The 19,637-nt window shown below is 32.9% G+C and overlaps 3 protein-coding genes across 3 annotated transcripts; 2 read left to right on the top strand and 1 right to left on the bottom strand.

Annotated features, from left to right (window-relative positions):
- Positions 1 to 7,931: 7,931 nt before the first annotated feature.
- LOC8259080 (probable polygalacturonase) lies at positions 7,932 to 13,163 on the bottom strand. The gene is made up of 5 exons (XM_002516198.4): positions 12,129 to 13,163; positions 10,765 to 10,885; positions 9,825 to 10,073; positions 9,018 to 9,171; positions 7,932 to 8,687 (listed from the first exon to the last, which is right to left on the bottom strand). Exons 1-5 carry the CDS (start codon positions 12,561 to 12,563, stop codon positions 8,162 to 8,164), a joined length of 1,485 nt encoding a protein of 494 aa, XP_002516244.1. The 5' UTR covers positions 12,564 to 13,163; the 3' UTR covers positions 7,932 to 8,161.
- Positions 13,164 to 13,861: 698 nt separating this feature from the next.
- Positions 13,862 to 16,433, top strand: LOC8259081 (photosystem I chlorophyll a/b-binding protein 6, chloroplastic). Its single transcript, XM_002516199.4, has 5 exons — positions 13,862 to 14,244; positions 14,372 to 14,542; positions 14,984 to 15,021; positions 15,422 to 15,936; positions 16,047 to 16,433. The coding sequence occupies exons 1-5, from the start codon at positions 14,093 to 14,095 to the stop codon at positions 16,062 to 16,064; spliced, it is 894 nt and encodes a 297-aa protein (XP_002516245.1). The 5' UTR covers positions 13,862 to 14,092; the 3' UTR covers positions 16,065 to 16,433.
- A 143-nt stretch (positions 16,434 to 16,576) lies between these two features.
- On the top strand, positions 16,577 to 19,411 carry LOC8259082 (pollen receptor-like kinase 3). Its single transcript, XM_002516200.3, has 2 exons — positions 16,577 to 18,181; positions 18,281 to 19,411. The coding sequence occupies exons 1-2, from the start codon at positions 16,882 to 16,884 to the stop codon at positions 18,853 to 18,855; spliced, it is 1,875 nt and encodes a 624-aa protein (XP_002516246.1). The 5' UTR covers positions 16,577 to 16,881; the 3' UTR covers positions 18,856 to 19,411.
- Positions 19,412 to 19,637: the final 226 nt, after the last annotated feature.

Raw genomic sequence — 19,637 nt, 5'->3', positions numbered from 1 at the left:
TGATATTCTTTCTTCTTTTTCAGTTATTGTGAGTTGAGAGCGCACACATTCCTCTTGCCGAACATTGTGATCATGTGGCACTAGTTCCCATGTTTTCAGTAGTTGCAGCCATATATAGACGGCGGCAGATGTAACGACGTTGGCGGCGTTGCGGTGCTCGTTTAACTTACGTGCCGGCTTCCAGGTAAGCAATACGACCAAAAGTGGGGACCACTTCCACCAGTTGGTTGGTTTTCTTAATAAATTAAACTACTATAAAAAAAATAAAAAATAAAAAAAGAAGAAGAAAGCGGCACGTTCACGTTCCCTTTGAGCCAAGCGTAAATTGATTAATGGCGATTGCGCGTGAGAAGATTCTGGACTGTTGGATGAAGAAAGGCAGGATTTGATGGTCATGGATGGCCTGGTAGTGTAGTGTGTTATTCTTTCACGAGATTTTCATGCTTTCCCATTTGTAATCTGCTCGTGTCGTCAGTTGTGCATCTTTTTTCTTATTGTTTCCCTTTTTGTTCACATTATTGATCTCAAACAAAATAATAATAATAATTTTATTATCAGAAAGATAAAAATAAAAACTGATATTTTCCTATCATCATAATAAAAAGTAATAATGTGTGAGAGATAAACTAACTTAGAATTGGACTCTTTAAAAGAAATAATTCCAATTTTTATTTGTGTCTGTAACAATTAAATTATTTATTAAGAAATTTTAAATAACATCTAAATTTACCAATTATTCTTTTAAACTAATTTTTGGCTCAAAAAACATAAAATTGTCAAAAAAAATTGTAAAATAAGCCCTTCTTTGTAACTACACTTAATGGAGTTAACATTTGTTAGGCATTTACTAACTTGGCAAGTCAAGTGGGTTCAAATATAATAAATTATTAAAAACCGAAAACAAGAAAATTAATATTAATATGCTTTTTTACTGTTTTCTCTCTAATTTCTTTCTTTTCTCGATTCTTTTTCATTCTCTTTTTCTTTCTTTTCCATTCCTTTCTTTTTCTCTCGTTAATCTAAAAAATTTACAATTTGACCAAAAAAATCTAAAAAAAAATTGTGTGTCTGCTTCTCTCTTGTTAAAATCTTTATTGCATACTAAATTCAATCAATTTTCGTCCACATAAAATGATCAAACCAATTGAATCCAAACACCAATTCGACCTATTTCTGTCTCCATCCCCACCACTTCATTGGAACAGTGTCAATTATAATTACGAAAATGTAAATAAAAAAAAAAGCCAATGCATAAAGGTTATTGATTAAGATATTTTTTTAGATATTGCGCGATTGTCTTGTTAAGAGTGACATGAACTGAAATGTAGTGTTGATAGTATAGCTTAAATGTGTTTAAAAAATAGAGGTTCATGAGTCAATCGCTGAGTTTTCCGGCTCAATACTTCAATTTGCCATTGTCATGGAGTTAAATTTAAAAGCTGATATTATCCATTAGCTTATAAATTATGCCTTTGACTTGTCTTGGGTTTGCATTTTATTTTTAAAGCTCTTGTGGTGTTAGAGGTCTTCTTGTCGATGACGTTTCTAGCGGTCTTATTGTTTGGGTTTGTTAACCCCTTGTATCCGCCAAAAAACAAAAGAAGTTACAAAACATTGGAAGATGGTCAAGTTTAATGTTGCTAAAAACACTAAATATAAGGGTTCTATTTATGACACTGGTCCTACTATTAAGTCCTATGGTGTCCCTCATGGATCTATTGATATGCATATCAATTATTATTATTATTTTTTTTATAGTAAATTGAGTTTTTCTTTAATTCTAAAATTCATGGTGGATTATTGAGTTTTTATGTTTTATTATTATTATTATTATTTTTCAATGTAAATGGCACTTTGATTTAGTTGTATATCAAATAACAACTTGCATTCTCTGCAACACATACTTTATGTTGTGGTATTTTCAGAATATACCGATTATATGGTACTTACATTTTTTGTAATAAAACTTAGCGGTCTAATTTGCAAAGCGGATGTATTCAGATAAATGTGTTCTTTTGTGAGTTTATGAGTTTAGTAAATTTGACTGATCATTAAAGAAAATATGGTTAGAATAATTCTCGATAAGATCAATGAGATTCAACTGCTTGGGATATATACTTTCAGCACTGCCATTATTTATTTATTTTTATGTTGTCTTTAGGTCAACTACGGAGAATGGTCAAAATTAGATCCACTTGATTTGCCAAATCAGCAAATATCTAATGGATGATAACTCTGTTAAACTTCAGTTATAGAGAGGAGCTTATATTATAGCTTTTCGATAATTTTGTATTTTTTTGAGCTAAAAATTAATTTCAGGGTAAATGTACAAAACGTTAACGGCAAAAATACACCTTCTACCGACCTAGATATCCGTGTGGGACACGCGGAGGGAAAAGAAGCAAGGGTGTGGTTGAGCAGCATAAGAGCGGTGCACATGCAAAGCAGATTTGTCGACATAAACACGAGGCCTAATATGAAAGGATAGTTAGAGAACACTTTTCCTCGTGTAGATGATATAAGAATGTCTGAGATAAATCCTTTTACCCACAAGAAAAAGAAAACCAAGACATATATACTAAAAACATTAATCACTTAAATGTATATTTATGCTATTAACATAAAAAGGATTTTATTGCTGATAAACTTTTGCAGAATTTTTTAATCACTAATATAATTAATATATATATATATATATATATATATTAATTATTAATGTTAGAGAGATTATCTTTCTAAATTTAAAGATGACTTTTTTTAAATGAATAACTATTGATTTTATATTTTTATGTATATTTTACTTTATAAAAATTAATTCAAAGAAGATAAAAAACGTTTTAGATTTTAAATAAAATATACCTGAATTAAATTGAATAAAGTTAAAATTTTATTTATAGATTTTAAATAAAAAATTTAATAAATTAAAATAGGACATTATTTATATATAATATTTTATGTTAAGCCTAAGATATTTAGCGAATTTAATAAATTTAGAACAAATTGAGTTATAATATATGATATAGATCAAACGGCAGATATAAAACATGTTTGGTTCAGGTGATCAATACAGTCGGTAGCCGGTGACTGATAAATTAAACTGTTTAGTAGAATTTTATTAACGGTTACTATTAGTATATTAAATGACTATTGAAGATATAAAAATTATTTTAGTTATTAATAAAAATTTATAATTTCAAATATAATAATTTTAAATATTATAATTTTTTAATATAATTTATGAAATCAATTTAAAATAAATTATTATTAATAAGTTTTAATAAGAATAATCGTGTCTAGATAAATAAAAAAATCAAATTAGAAAGTTTTAAAATAAAAATGATATAATCACCGGCTGATTGGGACTAAATCAGTTATCGGCTACTGTTTACCAAAAACTTTTAAATAGTTATTTAGTGAGAAACAACTATCAGCTTCATTAAATATCTGAATCAAAAAATTTATTTATTCAAAACAAAAATTATATCTAATATTGATGTAATATATTTTGAATGTATAATAGAAGTATGAAAACTTTTCTTTTCATATAAATAGAAGTACGAAAACATAACAGTTGAATATCATTTCATTTTTACATTAATAAAGTATTTAATTAAAAATGTATATTTAAAAATACAAACAAAATAGTTTTGTATTATTGTCACGGGCGGAACGTTGACTTTGCTATGTGTGAATCCACCACGTGTTCTGCGTGTCTTCTTTTGTATTCGTTTGTGTAATTGCCCTGCTTGTGTTATAAAATTACAATACTGGCCCCATATATCCTTTTTACTTTATTTACCGGAAGAATCTACTGCTCTCAGTTCAAAGAATATTTAATTTGAAAAAGATATAATTAATAATTTTTGAGTGATTTTTTGTTTTAAATTATGATCCATTTTCTATAACAAAGCTTTCGTTAATCATTATTAAATATGTTAGAGTTTGACTTTTTGCTCCAAAATTATAAAATCCTTTTTTCTTTTATAATAATAATGCAAATTCCTTTTTACTTCAATATTAATAATTAGAAATTATAGAAATATCAATAAGGGAGTTGATAAATTCAATAAAAGTAATATGAATTGATAGTTAAAAAATCTAATAAAGAATTGTATTAATTATAAAAGAAAAGTTTTTTGAATTTACGAAATAAACTATTTTTTAAGGACGGGAAAACTAATACTAATCAATATAACACAGTTTTATCATAATTACACTTAATATAAGAAAGATAATTAATAGAACATATTTATATGTATGTATGTATGTTGTTCCCAAAGTAAATTGCAAATTTATTCCCTTTTATGTTTTATATGATTTAAAGAATTTACTGCCAAATGCAATGCTTTAACTCCATACTTTTTGATGATAATGTTAATCATATATTTGTTGTGTATTTTTATAATATTGAATCAGCATCATTATTAACTTAAGATTAGTCATTAAGTAATAGACAACTAATAGAAAAGCATGATATTTTAAATAAACCCAACACCACCAACTCCCTGTCAACTCGTCAATGCCATGTGATTTGGACTGTATATTAAACATTAATCAGTTCAATTAGTCGGACTGCATTTCCATCACTCCTTCCAGCTATATAATTATAATACATCAAACACAGAGTATAAAGAATACAAAACTACAAAAATTCTGAATACATAAATCGGTCTACTATGCCGCCTTAATTGAGACAAACTTAATATGTTAATTAATCATTTCAACCTTGAAGTTTTCTGTTTTCAAACGCGTTATCTTCTGTTAAGATGAATTATTAGTTGAATATGACTATGAGAATGTTATAATAATTAACAGCATCCAATCATTTTCTTAAAAATTAATTAAAAAACACCATCCAATCATTGCATATAGGAAGTAATAAACATCATAATTTAAGTAGGTAAAACTTAAATTTATTTACTCTTTTTTTTTTTTTTCAAAAATAAAAAAGTGATTTTTTTTTTTAAAAGCAAATAATTCCAAAGAATTTTATTGGAATTAATGATTTGCATTATCATTTAAAAACACTGTGTTCGTGTTTCATGATCATAGTGATAACGAAGAAAATAAATATATTCGATTGAGGAATTATATATGCACGTTTTGATTGAGTTAGTGTTTTCATAGAATAAAAGAGGAGTGGTCCTTGATGTGATGAAGTAAAAGAGCATGTTCTGCAACTATAATAGACCACCTTTCCAAATTTATTCCCCAACATCCCCCCTTTCCTTGCACCATGTTTGGCCCACATATGAACTTGTCTTGGATACGGGTATAACCCTAAACTTCATCAGCTTAAGTTAATTTCCAACCCAAATCTAAAGAATAAATAGATAAAATCATAAGCATTTTCATTTTATTGGGTGATTATAAGACCATACTCAGATAATTAAGGACATTAAATATTTCAAAATTCTTATCCTTTAACTTTTAATTTAAAGACTAATTAAGAAAAAAAAATGATTACTTCTTTTTTAGAATATAAATTCTTACTTCTTAATCATAAGAATATTTATTATTATGATGATTATTATTGTTAATAGATGGGATACAGTAAATTCAAAGGACCTTTTGATTGATTTGAATGTGGGTATCTTCCTTTTAATTTGAATTATACCATAAAGAAATTTAATTCGTATTATTAACTTAAAATTACAAGTTATATGAAAAAAAAAAAAAAGTGGTGTGGGATATTATTAATTTGCAGATTCTTAAAAGGTCACTCATATAGTTAACTTAATTAATTCACAAATTATGTACTGTGTGGGATACTAATTAGTTGAATTCCTAATTTAACTGAATGGGTTAATTACAATGGGAATGAAATTACCTTTGATAAAATTAAAGAAACTTTCTTTTTATAAATAAGATGATTTTTTCGTTTTTATTATTTTACTTAAATTTCACAAGATGCATATAATGAATTGGTGAGGTTTATGGTATGGATAATAAATTGATAGAGTTATTAATTCATCATCATTATTATCAATTTATCATGCCTGATGCCTGGCATGATTAATCATAAAATCAAGAACAAACATAGAATCCAAAACTCGCATGAAACCAAACTATGATCATTATGGGAAGCACAACAAAATCAGAAATTATGAGGTGAGGTTAGAGGATGGTCCATCAACAACTTCTCCATTAATTGTTAAGATTAATAAAATCCTTAGCAATTAGTGCACATCTTGTTAAAGATTTTAGATTTTGTTAACACCATTCAATGATGAACCTCCATTTATGGCGCCTTTACCATTATATGTTTTAGGCCTTTTTTTTCTCCTTAAAAAGGAAAAAGAAAAAAAAAAAAAAAAACTTTTCCACGCACGTAAAGTTTGGCCTCAGAAATACAAATGCATTTAAATCTCAACAAAAATAAAAACTAACTTGATTTTATGGATTATTTTTATATATTAATAAAAGGAGTATTTCATTTATTGAAATATAAATTTATGCAAATAATTATAAATTCAATCAAAATTGGTATCATAAATACTTTTCTTGTTATTATTTAAACTGGTCGTTTATCCATGCATTGGACGAGTGTTATTATTATTTCGATTATAAAATTAAATTGATAGATATAATTTAATAAAATATTTAATATTAATTTAAAATATTTAAAAAAATAATAGTAAACTAACTATAAATATTCTTTTTAATTTTTTTAAAATTTTAAAATTTTATTAGTGTAATAATATAAAAATTATTTTAAAATTTTTTATTAATTAATTTTAGTATTATATAATTTAATACTATAATTGATATTATTAATTTTAGAATAAAAATTTATTATATAATTAAAAAATTAATCTATTATTGAATATGATATTAAAAATATAATTTAACATGTTATTTTCTAGAATTAGAATTATTATCTAATTAAAAATTAATTTATTAATTAATATAATATTAAAAATATAATTAATATGCTATTTTTTAGAATTGAAGTCGGTGTTTAATTAAAAATGTAATTTATTAGTAAATAAATAAAAAAATATAAAATAATAAATAAATTTAAATTTTATGTGTCAAAAATAATACTTATATTAAAATAATTTCTTGTAAAATTTTTATGTGTCAAGTCTTATACTGGAAGGTTGGATTGAGTCAACCCTAAATTATTATCTCATGAAGATCAGAGGACAACAAATTATACGGAGAAGGGATTGAACGGCCTGTATATTATTAAAGTACATTCAGGAGTCCCAAAATTGTGATGGTCAAAAAGTTAGAACAGGTAAATTGTATTCTTTTGTATCTTTTACTACTTTGAGGAAGGAAGAGTAGCTTCACTTCACCCCACTTGTTTCCCACTTTTGGGAAGAAAGCATCCTTTCCCCTCTCATGGCCACACCCATTACACCTTGTCCACCACTACCACCCCATTCTATAGTGAAAAAACATCAAAGGTGATCCTCCATTCCTGCTATGAGTATACAGTGACCAAAATACCTGAAAACTAATCAGATTCTACAAAATCATTATATTCAAACACTTTAACGAGCTCACTATCAAGCTATTTATACAAGCGGTTATTAAGCCTACAAAGCAGCCAATTTCTGAGTCCTGAGCCCTGGCTATTAAGCTCGCAACAGCTCATGAGCAGTTCGATTCTTTGGCACTTTTATAGAATCTTAAACTTCTTCTTAATTCTTATGCTCCATCTGGTCATTTCAGATAGATAGCATAACTGCCCAAATTTGATGCTTTTTTCATTTCTCTGAGGATGCTGCCATAAGCATTAAAGAGCCCTTCTCTCCAGAAAGAGCCTTAACTGCAATGCATGCGTTCCCGGCTGAGAAACGGGCTTCAAAGAATGTCATAGAATTAGAACTGGAGTCGGTTATTTTGAGACTCAGAAGGAATTTTTGATCTATGTAATATGAAAGATTTGGACCGTTCCAAAAAAAAAAGAAAGCTACGCATTTCAGTAACCTCTTCAATGTATAACCGACTGAGAATTTTCTGTATATACAACTCTTGTCAAGAAATAAAACAACTCTATGACTTGGGGCGAAAATGAAAATTGGCAGGAAAGGTAACAACTAGATTTAACCGCTCCAAGGTGATTTAGCCAGCTTACATCAAAGAGACAGTTGAAGTCATTGACCTCTGAAAAGCTTATGCCCAGGACATTGATAACCTAACATATTTGTCAAAAATCATAATCTATATCTGTCAAATTCTGGGAGACAGAGCGCTTAACAAGCCGTCCTTGCTCGTCATACCGATCAAGGTTCTCACATGGGGCAGGGAAGATGGTACCTATTACACGACCTTGAACAAAGGCACACTGGAATATGTGCTTCTTCTTATATGTTAATCCCACTGACATATCCTGAAAAGTCACATTCCTTACTGGAATTTCTTCACTCCCATGTATCCGCACGGGCACACGAACACCTTGACCATGAACCCCAGTGAAGCTTATATCCCGAAGTACTGGAACAGCCTTTGGATCATATCCTTCATCAGGGTGTTCATTGTAATCTGTCTTGATAACAATTCCAACACGGACATTATCAAACGTTAGATTACGGTAGGTTATATGCCGAACATATCCGCCTCTTCCAGGGGCAGTCTTGATCCGAACAGCACGCCTGGAGCTCCATACAAGGAGGTTCTCCACAGTGATATTTGATACACCACCTGACATTTCACTGCCAATTGATATGCCGGCACTGTTACAAAGTTCAACCAAGGTGGACCTTAGTTACCATTTGAAAATGTAGTCACAAATATGATATACCTTGAAATCATGAGCAGTCCGCTGGAGAAATGAAAGCTATATGAAATCATGATATTATCTATACATGCATCCATCCATGGTTCCATAATGCAAGGGGAAGCCACCTTGAACATTATATAAAAGATTCCGTAATGCAATATTTGGGCATAAAGATGTTTATTATCCATGCCAGCATGGAACCATAAAGTAGCATTTCCACTCACATTAAGAGAATACATAGAACATGCACCAAGTCAGAACAAAATTGAGCAAGAGGTTTCACCTGACCATTGACCGAACTACAAGGTTACGGATGAGAATATTTGTTGAAGGTCGTCTATATGCAATTCCATACTGATCCCAGCCACTCTTTATTGCAATCCCATCATCTCCCACACTTATGTAACAGTCTTCGATTACCATATCCTCACATGAATCTGTTTGCAAATTATTTTAGCAAGTAATATTTTGAGGATGGAAAGAAGAAATTGCTAGCGACCAACAAGAATTAGCAGAATTAATACTTCGATGGCATCCTCTCTCATACTTTATGCAGATCAATTTGACATATATTATTAAGTTGCATTAGAGGAGAAAGAAGACAAAAAGAAAACATCCAATGGAGCAAAAACGGCAGCAACAGCGATGCAATTTGCTTATATGCAAGAACGATATCTATTTTTTTGGAGAGAAAAACTGAAATAAATGACATTAGAAAAGGATTTCTGATCTGTAGAACTCTCACATAGAAGTTTTTCTTTAATTCCTTGATACCCGAACCTGAACTGTATGGCTGCCAAACTCCCATAATAGAGCATGTCTCACCACTGATAAAACATTTCCTACTTGCCCTAAATACCATTTTATCTTTCTTTCATTATCCCTCATTCTTGATGTGGAAATTTTATTGCTGAACAAGTGCTCAATGAGTAGTCCATATTAAGAAAGAGTATGCAAAAAGTTCTAGATTACATCAGTAACAAGGCTGATTATCTCTTAAGGCAACTTGAGGTCAAAGTGAAGCCGTTATACCCCATATCCTTCCTTTCATTCTTTATGAGAGAAATATGCAACTGTAATAAGTACTTACCAGGATCAATTCCATCAGTGTTTGGGGCTTCAAGTACAGGAGCCAAAATCGTAACATTCCTGATTGTTACATTCTTGCAGTCATATGGATGGAGTGTCCAAAATGGGGAATCACGCAATGTTATATTAGTGATCAGAATGTCACTTGACCACATTATCTGCACAAGTGGGCCCCTTGTGTGGTTGAGAAGCTTTTGGCGATACTTTTTCCACCATGTTTGACCCTGTCCATTTATGGTACCATTGTGTCCTGTTAATCAACAAAAGCATAATCTAATATCAGATCCAGTCAGCAAACAATCATTTTGCCAATAAAAGACGCTCAGAACTCAATGCTAACCATATTTACATCCAAACACTGATAGACTTGCTTAGACTTAGATCCATTAATGAATTCAAGCCAGAACTAATACCAATCATGCCACCAATTCAATTTCCAAGCTTGAAGTGTTACCTGAAATGAGGTATGAAAACCTAATTGGATGATAGAATTAATTTTACTCTCTCTGTTTGAATCTTTTTCTTGTACGTTAAAGTCAATCAAGAATCTCCACATAGCCATTGTGCTGGAGTACTATTTTTCAGAAAAATAAATCTAAGATGATTTTCACAATGTGGTCCACCAACTTGAAGCACCATGATCAATGGCATTGTAGGCCAAGATGCACAGCGGTTGAACAAAAAGGTCATCCCATGGTACTGTATTATTAAAAGTCCATTATATTTATATATGTTAGATATAGAAACCCAATGATATTAGTTGGTAGGAAAGCAAAGTGCAATGTGATGAAAACAGAAAACCCCAACAAAAAGAACACAGGTCATAAAACACAATAGCGCAAATCACAGGGTACAATTTTGTACTTTTCCTAAATAAGAAAATATTAAGCATGTAGTAAGATTTATATCAGTGTGGATTAATGGAAGTTACTTAGACTAACCTGTTATAACAACATCTTTGAGATTCTGACCATGGATTAAACTCCCATATCGAGGTCCAGGATGCTCTCTCCCATATCCATATGAAGGCAATGGAGGCATCAGAGGCCAATATTTCTCATCCTGTTTAATATTACAGATGGAAAATAACAAAAATAAGCAATAGCGTTGACAACTAGAATCAAATAAACATCAAGGAAAAAAGAGACAAATGCTTAAACAAGAAGTTAATACGTAATCTTTAATGTCATCAACATAAGCTAGACATCACAATATGCCCAAGTATTGAACCGTTTGCAGGTTACCACATTACTTGTGCAGACTATATGGTAGTTGCTTGGCTGATAACTGCATCTAAATTCTGTTTTACTGTCTATATTACTTGGTTTTGATCAAATCTACAGTCAGCAACAATCAGAAGTTCTCTACTTCAGGAGTTCAGGCCTGTGCCAAGAGCAAGTGCAATATATTTAAACAATAGTTACAGGGGACTCCTCTTTAAGCCTGTATCTCAAAATCGAGCAGACTTTTCATATAACTTCAAACTAGGCTAGATCTAAATATTTTTAAGCGGATTGGAACAAATTTTAAAGCAGAAACTATGAATCGCATGCCTCCAAAAGGCACATTGGCAAAATATCATACAAGATCAGGGAAAAATTTAAAATTCCCAGATTTATGTCCAAAAAGGTGCAGAAAACATTAATACCGGGAGCATACATGTCTAGGATAAATTTAAAGGAATGAAATAGACACTACCCTTAAGTGACGTACAACTAACTGTGCAATCCTGACGTGCTGCTTAAAAAGTTACAAATAGATAAAACTGAACGAGCTGGAAGAGAAAAGGTATAGGCTTTTCTGCCTCTACCATAGCAAGACTTTAAACATTAGCCCTTCTAACATCCTATGTTAACATCAGAAACTTTAGTAAATCAGATCTTATATACGTTTAATGGATGCATTTGCATTTAATGCTTTCTCTTCTAGTTTCAAAATTTATTCACTGCATAAGTATTCAACAATCACACTTTTTTTTTAATCCTGTCCGCTGATAATTCATAATTCTCATAATCACAATATAATCCATTATCTTTCCTCTACTCTGACACTTTTAAGACTACAATGAAATTAGGCATTTCCTATCCAACTTAGACATCAACCAAAAATGCAGACTACTTCAAATATGAATCTGAGCTGAATTAAACGTCAGATCTGATATTGCTTATATTAGCAAAAACTCATAGAAATAAAACTAATGATTAGAAGGTAACAATCACTGCATGCCCACAATACTGAGTGATCACTTAATCAAGTCCACAATCCACAGTCCGAAACTCAAAAGCAACAAACAAGGAAAACTAACCTCAATTCCAAGAATAATAGAATCCTCAGCAAGAAATAAAGTCATATGACTAGTAAGATTAAAAGGTGCAGTAACCCATCTCCCAGGAGGCACATTTAACTGTCCACCACCTTTCTTACCCAGCTTAGAAATAGCCAAAACAGCCCTCTCGAAAGCCTCGGTATTTAAAGTAACACCATCACCAACTCCACCAAAATCAGTCAAATTAAATGCCACTGGTCTCAGCTTCGGCATCGGCCTCATTGGCGACGCTTTAAAGAACACGGCAAATCCATCGCCAACCACATTTCTCTGCCACACAAAAACCGAGGCAAACGCTGCGATCCATAGTACTGTAAAAAGGGTTTTATGAGAGGAAAAAAATGTTGGTACCCATCTCTTCAATTCCAGCCTTTGGTAATGTAATCGCCCAAGTGAAGCTGTCTCTAACATCATCAATTTAGAGAATAAAAAGTTTGAATCTTTTTGTGTTATAGACTGCTTTTTCTATTTAAAGTGGTTAATGGGTAGATTGATAGAAGTGAAAAAACAGATGGGAAATGAGAATTGAAATGGAAATTTGAGATTTTTGGACATGGATCTAAAGAGGGAAGAATGGTTATTTATTTATTTATTTATTTCTAAATTATAAGTTTGGGTGAGATGTAGAGTATCAAACAAGTTGTTGTTGTCGTTGTAGTTGAGGAATAAGTGTATTTGAAGGTAAGGGAAAGGTTTTAGGTTTAATTAAGAGTATGTGTATTGTAAGAGAAAGTGGATTAGATGTAAATTCTGCAACAATGGTGCAGTTAGTATACAGGTGCTGTCACTTTAAGATCTTGAACACTAGAGTAGAGTGGGAAGCGACACGTTTGGGACACCAAGTTATAGGACAATCAATTAACTTCATCACAAAAGAGAAAAGAAAAGGGTAAAAAGAAAAAAAAAGTAACAGATTTTTCACTTAACCTAGGAGCATGACATTGATTTTTGGTAACTCCTCTATTTTGGATATGGTCCTTTTGTTGAATTGATATTCTTTTTGGATATGATGATCTAATGAATATGGTAGTTCAAAAGAAGTGCAGTAGTTATAGTGGAGAAAGTCTTGGAAAGCTCCAATAATGCACCTGAGATTAAAATAAGGCCTCTCTCTATTTAGGTATAAAATAGAAGAGAAATGTAATATAAATCTGAATGAATTTACATTTTATTTTATGTATGGATAGTAATTATATACTTTTAAATTAATATAAATATTTCTACCATATCCTATCGAATCCAAAATTTTAAAAAATAGTTGCTGTAGCGAATGTATGTCATATTCACAAGGCTGGAGGCATCATCTTCCATCTCCATCTCCTTCTTGGGGAAGCACAGATCACAAGTAGAGGTCTTTATCGCGGCGTTGCAAAGGAAACCATAAAAATTGCAGAGTAAGTAGGTAAAGCTGGTAAAGGGTTACCATCTGTTTCATTTGATCACTGAATATTAAAAACTGCAATGGAATAGCTACACCTACCTGGAGTAAACAAGTCCTATAATTGGCCAGCAGACACATGACCACAAAACCTCTCTTTGAGAATTAATGACTGTTCAAAAAACTAATATTAATAGCTTAATGATTAAGCATTTGTCTCGTTATTGGGACTTTAAAAGATATATTGAAAGCTAATAACTAGGAAACAAAGAAATTGAGGAAAAAAAGAACTGGGGGTTGGTGGACTAGAGTGACCCTATTACTGTGAATGCGGTCTTGCTAATATGTAAATCTAAGGACAGTTCAGTGATTCATTGCACTCCAGTTAGCAATAGGCTAAGCTCTTCTTGCAAAGAATAAAGATCAAATTTTGAGATCTCAGGCAGTTGGGACAAAGCCACCAAAGGCAAGAAAAGCGTAACCCCAAATTCTCATTCTCTATCCTTTACATGTGTCAAAGTACGATTGGTTCCTTTTCTTCGGGTACCAAGCAGAACAGTCATCCATGTATATACTTCGAGTGGATAAGCCCAGAAGGAAGCCCCTTAAATTAACAGACGTAACAGCCACCAAACTGCACAAAGTACTTTTGGATTGGTCATTCATGGCTCTAACCATTGCCTCTTCTTCATTGTCAAGCCTTCTATCCAGTACCAGGTCCTAACTCTCTCTGCTCTTCCTTCTCTCTCTCACTCTCTTTTATTGGTTCTTGCACGGAATGCATTTATGTTCTATAATATTTCTTTCATTCGTTGATTTTAACACTTCATTTTAATGCAAACAGGGAAATACCTCAAAAAGCTTTTATAAGGAAAATTGGAACATGCCAAGTAGGGAAAGCTAAAGTGAAGCTGAATGCAACTAAAGGTGGGGTTTCAACTGTCTGTGAACCACTTCCTCCAGATAGACCACTGTGGTTCCCTGGCAGTTCACCTCCTGAATGGCTTGATGGAAGGTATTTTATTGCTATACAAAGGTCAATCTACTCTTGAAATGCATTTGACTTGGTAATCACAAAATGGGGTTTTGCCTTTAATTTTTTTGGGAAACTCTCTTAATTTTTGCATCTATTCCTTGGAAAATAATGTGGTTAAAGATAGATCCGTCTATAATATCGTTAGCTAGTTTAATTCACTATGTAATTCCAATTAAGCAGATGCTTTCGAAAAATGTAATGGTCATGCAACCCCACACGTATCTCTCAACTTTAGTTAATTGTAATAGCTACATATACAGGCATGAATATGCTATTGTTGGAAGTGGATTCTAGAAATGTGTGTGCTTCAAAGTACACAGCGAATCCTATGTGGATGAGAATATGATTACTCTTAAAACAGTGTTCGATTAATTTTAGCTGATTCGAAATATGACTGACTTCTTCATGTTAATTTTGTAGTCTTCCTGGAGATTTTGGCTTCGACCCTCTTGGATTAGGTATGCCTTTCTTTAAAATGATTTAACCAAATATTTATCACTCGCTAATCTATATTAATTGAAGCTGTTTCTAGAGAGCTTAAGTTTCTTTTGTCAAGTCTTATAGAACTTTGTTAATCATGTTCCACTTGATAAGTTTATATTAACTGCCCCTTGTATGTAATTTACCAGAAAGTAGTTGGATAGAATGGGCTACTGCTGTTATATCTGATATAATCATGTAAATTGGCTAATATAATTTAGCTGAATTTAAGATTTGCAACTTAGTTGCATAAGATACTTGCAAAGAATATTATTTTTATTATGATGATTTTAGATTCTTAAATTTTCTTCTTCCTTAAGTTGGATACAAGAACACAAATTACTTAGCCCTGTCCCTAATATATCTCATGTGATTCAGGGTCTGATCCAGAATTGCTGAAATGGTTTGCACAAGCCGAACTAATGCACAGCAGGTGGGCAATGCTTGCAGTGGCAGGAATTCTCATTCCAGAATGGCTTGAAAGCCTAGGCTTCATAGAGAATTATAATTGGTTTGATGCTGGTGCTAGGGAATATTTTGCAGATCCAACAACCTTGTTTATAGTGCAGTTAGTCTTGATGGGTTGGGTTGAGGGAAGAAGATGGGCAGATATGATTAAGCCAGGGTGTGTTGACATAGAGCCTACATTACCAAACAAAACTAAACCAAAGCCAGATGTTGGCTACCCGGGTGGGTTATGGTTTGATCCCTTGATGTGGGGTAGAGGTTCTCCAGAGCCCGTAATGGTGTTAAGGACTAAGGAGATTAAGAATGGGCGTCTTGCTATGCTAGCGTTTGTTGGCTTCTGCTTTCAGGCCGTTTATACTGGCGAAGGCCCTATTGAAAACCTGATGGCTCACATTGCAGATCCTGGTCATTGCAATATATTCTCTGTAAATTCTCTACATCATTTGTACTCAAGTATCAATTTTTTAATTTGCTTCATTATTGCAGAATTACTTGAATGACATATATTCATTTCTTTAAATTTTTTTTATTGTAGGCTTTCACATCTCAATGATGGCGAGGGCATGCTCAGAGGACTGGTATTGCAAGAAAGTTCCAAACAGATAGCCAGGGCCTGTGTACATATTGACTGATTTTCTTGGTTATGAGTGGATGATAACTTGCAAAACAAGAGTAGGAAGCCCTGTTAGACATATGTTCTGAACTTATTTTTCGGATAATTCTCAGAGTTTCATCTTGGCAATGTCTACCTATAGAATGAGCCGATTAATTGACAGGTCAGGTCCAATTACTGATTATCAATTATATCACTCAAAATACATCTTTGATCTGTTGAGTAATGTATTGATCATACGATGTATCTAGCTTATTCTGTCAGGAGCCCCGAAATACTATTTTTTTTTTTATTTGAAGTTGAACAACAGTCTGAGAGTTCTTACTACAGGGAAACCAAAATGTGGATGATCTAGGGCAGATATATATACATATATGCTTAGTTTAGAGATATTGAGATGGCTTAAACACCTTATAATTAGAGGTTACTATTACTAAAGACCTAATATTGACAGGGTCAACAGTAGCTGCATATACCTCTCCCCTTATCCCTCACATTCTCATAAAAATTGTCTCTGTTCCAATTCTATTCTTAGAATCTGAGGTAAACTTGCCAGCTCCATCACTAATTCCATCTCTCTCAAAGCTAGACACACGCATACCAACATGAAACTCCCTCTTAATCCAAAATTAACAAAAAGAAAGAAACCTATCCCAAAAAAGAAGGAAAAATAATAAAAAGAACTTGGAGAACAACAAAAATTTCTCCGGCAGCGGCTCGTTTCTACCCGGAGCTACCACCCATTTCCGGCTTGGAGATGACCGTTGTTCGCCTTCTTGTTCTCCTCTTCCTCCTCACACTTTCTTTATGGTGCAACCTCTCATTTTCTTTATCAGAAAATGAGTCTCTTCTCAAACTGAAGAAATCTTTAAATCATGCTGGTGTCTTAGATGATTGGGTTTCAGGCTCCAATCCTTGTGTTCGACGATGGGTAGGTGTCATTTGCTTTGGTGGTATAATTACAGGCCTCCATCTATCAGACTTAGGTCTTTCAGGAACGATTGATATCGAAGCATTACAACAGCTCCCTGGCCTTAGAACTATCAGTTTTGTTAACAATTCATTTTCAGGTCCAATCCCTGAGTTCAATAAACTTGGAGCATTGAAATCACTCTTGTTAACCCACAATGAATTTTCTGGTGAAATTGCAAACGATTTCTTCACCCCTATGTCATCTTTGAAAAAAGTTTGGCTCTCTGAAAATAAATTTACAGGTAAAATACCTGACTCGCTTATGCAACTATCACTTCTCAAAGAATTGCACCTTGAAGGGAATCAATTTTCTGGAAAAATTCCACCATTGAAACAATCCAAGCTTAACTCCCTGGACCTTTCGCAAAACCTACTTGAAGGAGAAATTCCGCAGAGCCTCTCTGCATTTAGTGCCTCTTCCTTTGCAGGAAATACTGGCCTCTGCGGAAAACCACTTGCCACTGAGTGCTCTTCAAGTCTTCCATCATTACCAGGTCAACCTGAATCCCACCCTCCTGCTGGTGATAATACCAACACCATGGTTGGGGTGGTCGTATTGTTATTGATAACACTTTTGATATCTTGTACCCTCTGTTCTTCAAACAAGAGTGACAAGGATGAATTTAGCTTCTCAGAAAAAGAGAACCTTGATGAGCTGGTGCTATCCGTGCGTGGAAATGGTTCGAGCAAGAAGCCTCCATTAGAGAATAGTCGAAAAGGTCCTGGGTCTCGAAGGGCATCCCAGCACAACAATGGAAATGGTATGACTGATCTGATCATGGTTAATGATGAAAAGGGTAGTTTTGGGTTGCCTGATTTAATGAAGGCAGCAGCAGAAGTGCTTGGGAGTGGCGGCTTGGGGTCTGCGTATAAGGCCATGATGACAAGCGGATTATCAGTGGTAGTAAAGAGAATGAGAGAGATGAACGTACTGGGGAGAGATTCATTTGATGCTGAAATGAGGCGGTTTGGAAGAATTAGACACAAAAACATTTTGACTCCATTGGCATACCATTTCAGGAAGGAGGAAAAGCTTTTGGTATCAGAATACATACCTAAAGGCAGCTTGTTGTACGTCTTGCATGGTATGGTCAAGAAATATTAAGGTTTCCAATTCTACTGTTCTGTTCTTGAACCTTAATTACCCTACCCAATAAATGTGCAATTTCTTGTTGTTCTATCAGGTGATCGTGGAATGTGTCATGCTGAACTCAATTGGCCAATCCGTCTAAAGATCATCAAAGGAATTGCAAATGGATTGGGTTTTCTACATTCAGATTATTCAACATATAACCTTCCACATGGAAATCTCAAGTCTAGCAATGTTCTTTTAGATGAAAACTATGAACCACTTCTTGGTGACTACGCCCTTGATCCACTAACCAATTCCAACCATTCTGCACAAGCAATGTTTGCTTATAAATCACCTGAATACATAACTACTCATCAGGTTTCTCCCAAATCTGATGTCTATTGTTTTGGAATCATCATTCTTGAAATCATTACTGGGAAATTCCCTTCTCAGTATCTTAGCAACGGCAAAGGAGGGACAGATGTTGTGCAATGGGTCCTCCAAGCAAGCTCTGAAGGGAGAGAGCAGGAATTGATTGATCCTGAAATAGCAAACACGAGCAATACAAATTCAATTCATCAGATGGTGCAAATGCTTCGAATTGGTGCAGCTTGTGCCGAAACTGATGCAACACAACGGTTAGACATGAGTGAAGCAATTAGGAGGATAGAGGAAATAAAGGTTTGAGAATTGATTTATACATTCTATAGGTTAATACAAGTTGCTTTTGCTAGGAAAGACTCTAAGAGAGAGGTTTTCATCATCCAAGTCCATGTCCTTATTTATAATCAAACAGCACAAGTCGAGGAGAAAGATTGAATTCAGAAAAAAAAAAAAAAACAATTATCAGTATAGATATAGAACGATCAATGTTTTGCTTGTCCAAGAATTTGCAGGACAGTGGTCACGATATGCATTTTCTTGAAAGATGAAGGAAGGCAATGTAATTAATTTGAAGCTACATCACTGGAGTTTGTAAGACAAGTTGTTGGGTTATGGCTGAGGTCAACAGCATCTCACAAAATGTACATTAAAACACACTCGCACACAGTACCTCTTCATACAGATTGACTGGGAAATTGATGGTTAGGAGGGGAAATTATTAGTCTCCACCATAATGGTTAATGCTTTTTTTTTTTGTTTAGAATTTTTTTTTTCTTTCAAGGCAGTTTTCTTTTTCCTATTGTGTTAATATACATTCATTTTTTAAAATTTCACCTGCTTTTACTTCTTGTAATGACAAGTTTATAATTCATATTACAAGAACTGAATAAGAGAATCTGTCACTGCTGCAAATGAAAAAAAGGTAAGGAGTCAATTAAAAAGGGGCAACCAATATTGTTATAATCAATAACAGAACAGTTTTTAGAAACTTGGCAGCTGAAAATTAACAACAATATGAACAATAACAATCCTTTCCTGAAGTATTGCGTTAAAGTTTCTGCAAATTTTATAGAACAAATTGACAT

Source organism: Ricinus communis, chromosome 3 (assembly GCF_019578655.1).
Source record: "Ricinus communis isolate WT05 ecotype wild-type chromosome 3, ASM1957865v1, whole genome shotgun sequence".
Classification (NCBI taxonomy): domain Eukaryota; kingdom Viridiplantae; phylum Streptophyta; class Magnoliopsida; order Malpighiales; family Euphorbiaceae; genus Ricinus; species Ricinus communis.
Note: the sequence above shows the minus strand (reverse complement) of the source record. Positions and strands in the feature narration are given on the sequence as shown.

Excerpts from the sequence above, each read along its gene's own strand:
- LOC8259081 (XM_002516199.4), top strand. The coding sequence starts at position 14,093 with ATGTATATACTTCGAGTGGATAAGCCCAGAAGGAAGCCCCTTAAATTA. Across the intron at positions 14,245-14,371 it reads AGCCTTCTATCCAGTACCAG|GGAAATACCTCAAAAAGCTT; the intron begins GTCCTAACTCTC and ends TAATGCAAACAG. Across the intron at positions 15,022-15,421 it reads CTTCGACCCTCTTGGATTAG|GGTCTGATCCAGAATTGCTG; the intron begins GTATGCCTTTCT and ends CATGTGATTCAG.
- LOC8259080 (XM_002516198.4), bottom strand. The coding sequence starts at position 12,563 with ATGATGTTAGAGACAGCTTCACTTGGGCGATTACATTACCAAAGGCTG. Across the intron at positions 10,886-12,128 it reads CTATTATTCTTGGAATTGAG|GATGAGAAATATTGGCCTCT; the intron begins GTTAGTTTTCCT and ends AATATTAAACAG. Across the intron at positions 10,074-10,764 it reads CAAAGATGTTGTTATAACAG|GACACAATGGTACCATAAAT; the intron begins GTTAGTCTAAGT and ends GTTGATTAACAG.
- LOC8259082 (XM_002516200.3), top strand. The coding sequence starts at position 16,882 with ATGACCGTTGTTCGCCTTCTTGTTCTCCTCTTCCTCCTCACACTTTCT. Across the intron at positions 18,182-18,280 it reads CTTGTTGTACGTCTTGCATG|GTGATCGTGGAATGTGTCAT; the intron begins GTATGGTCAAGA and ends TTGTTCTATCAG.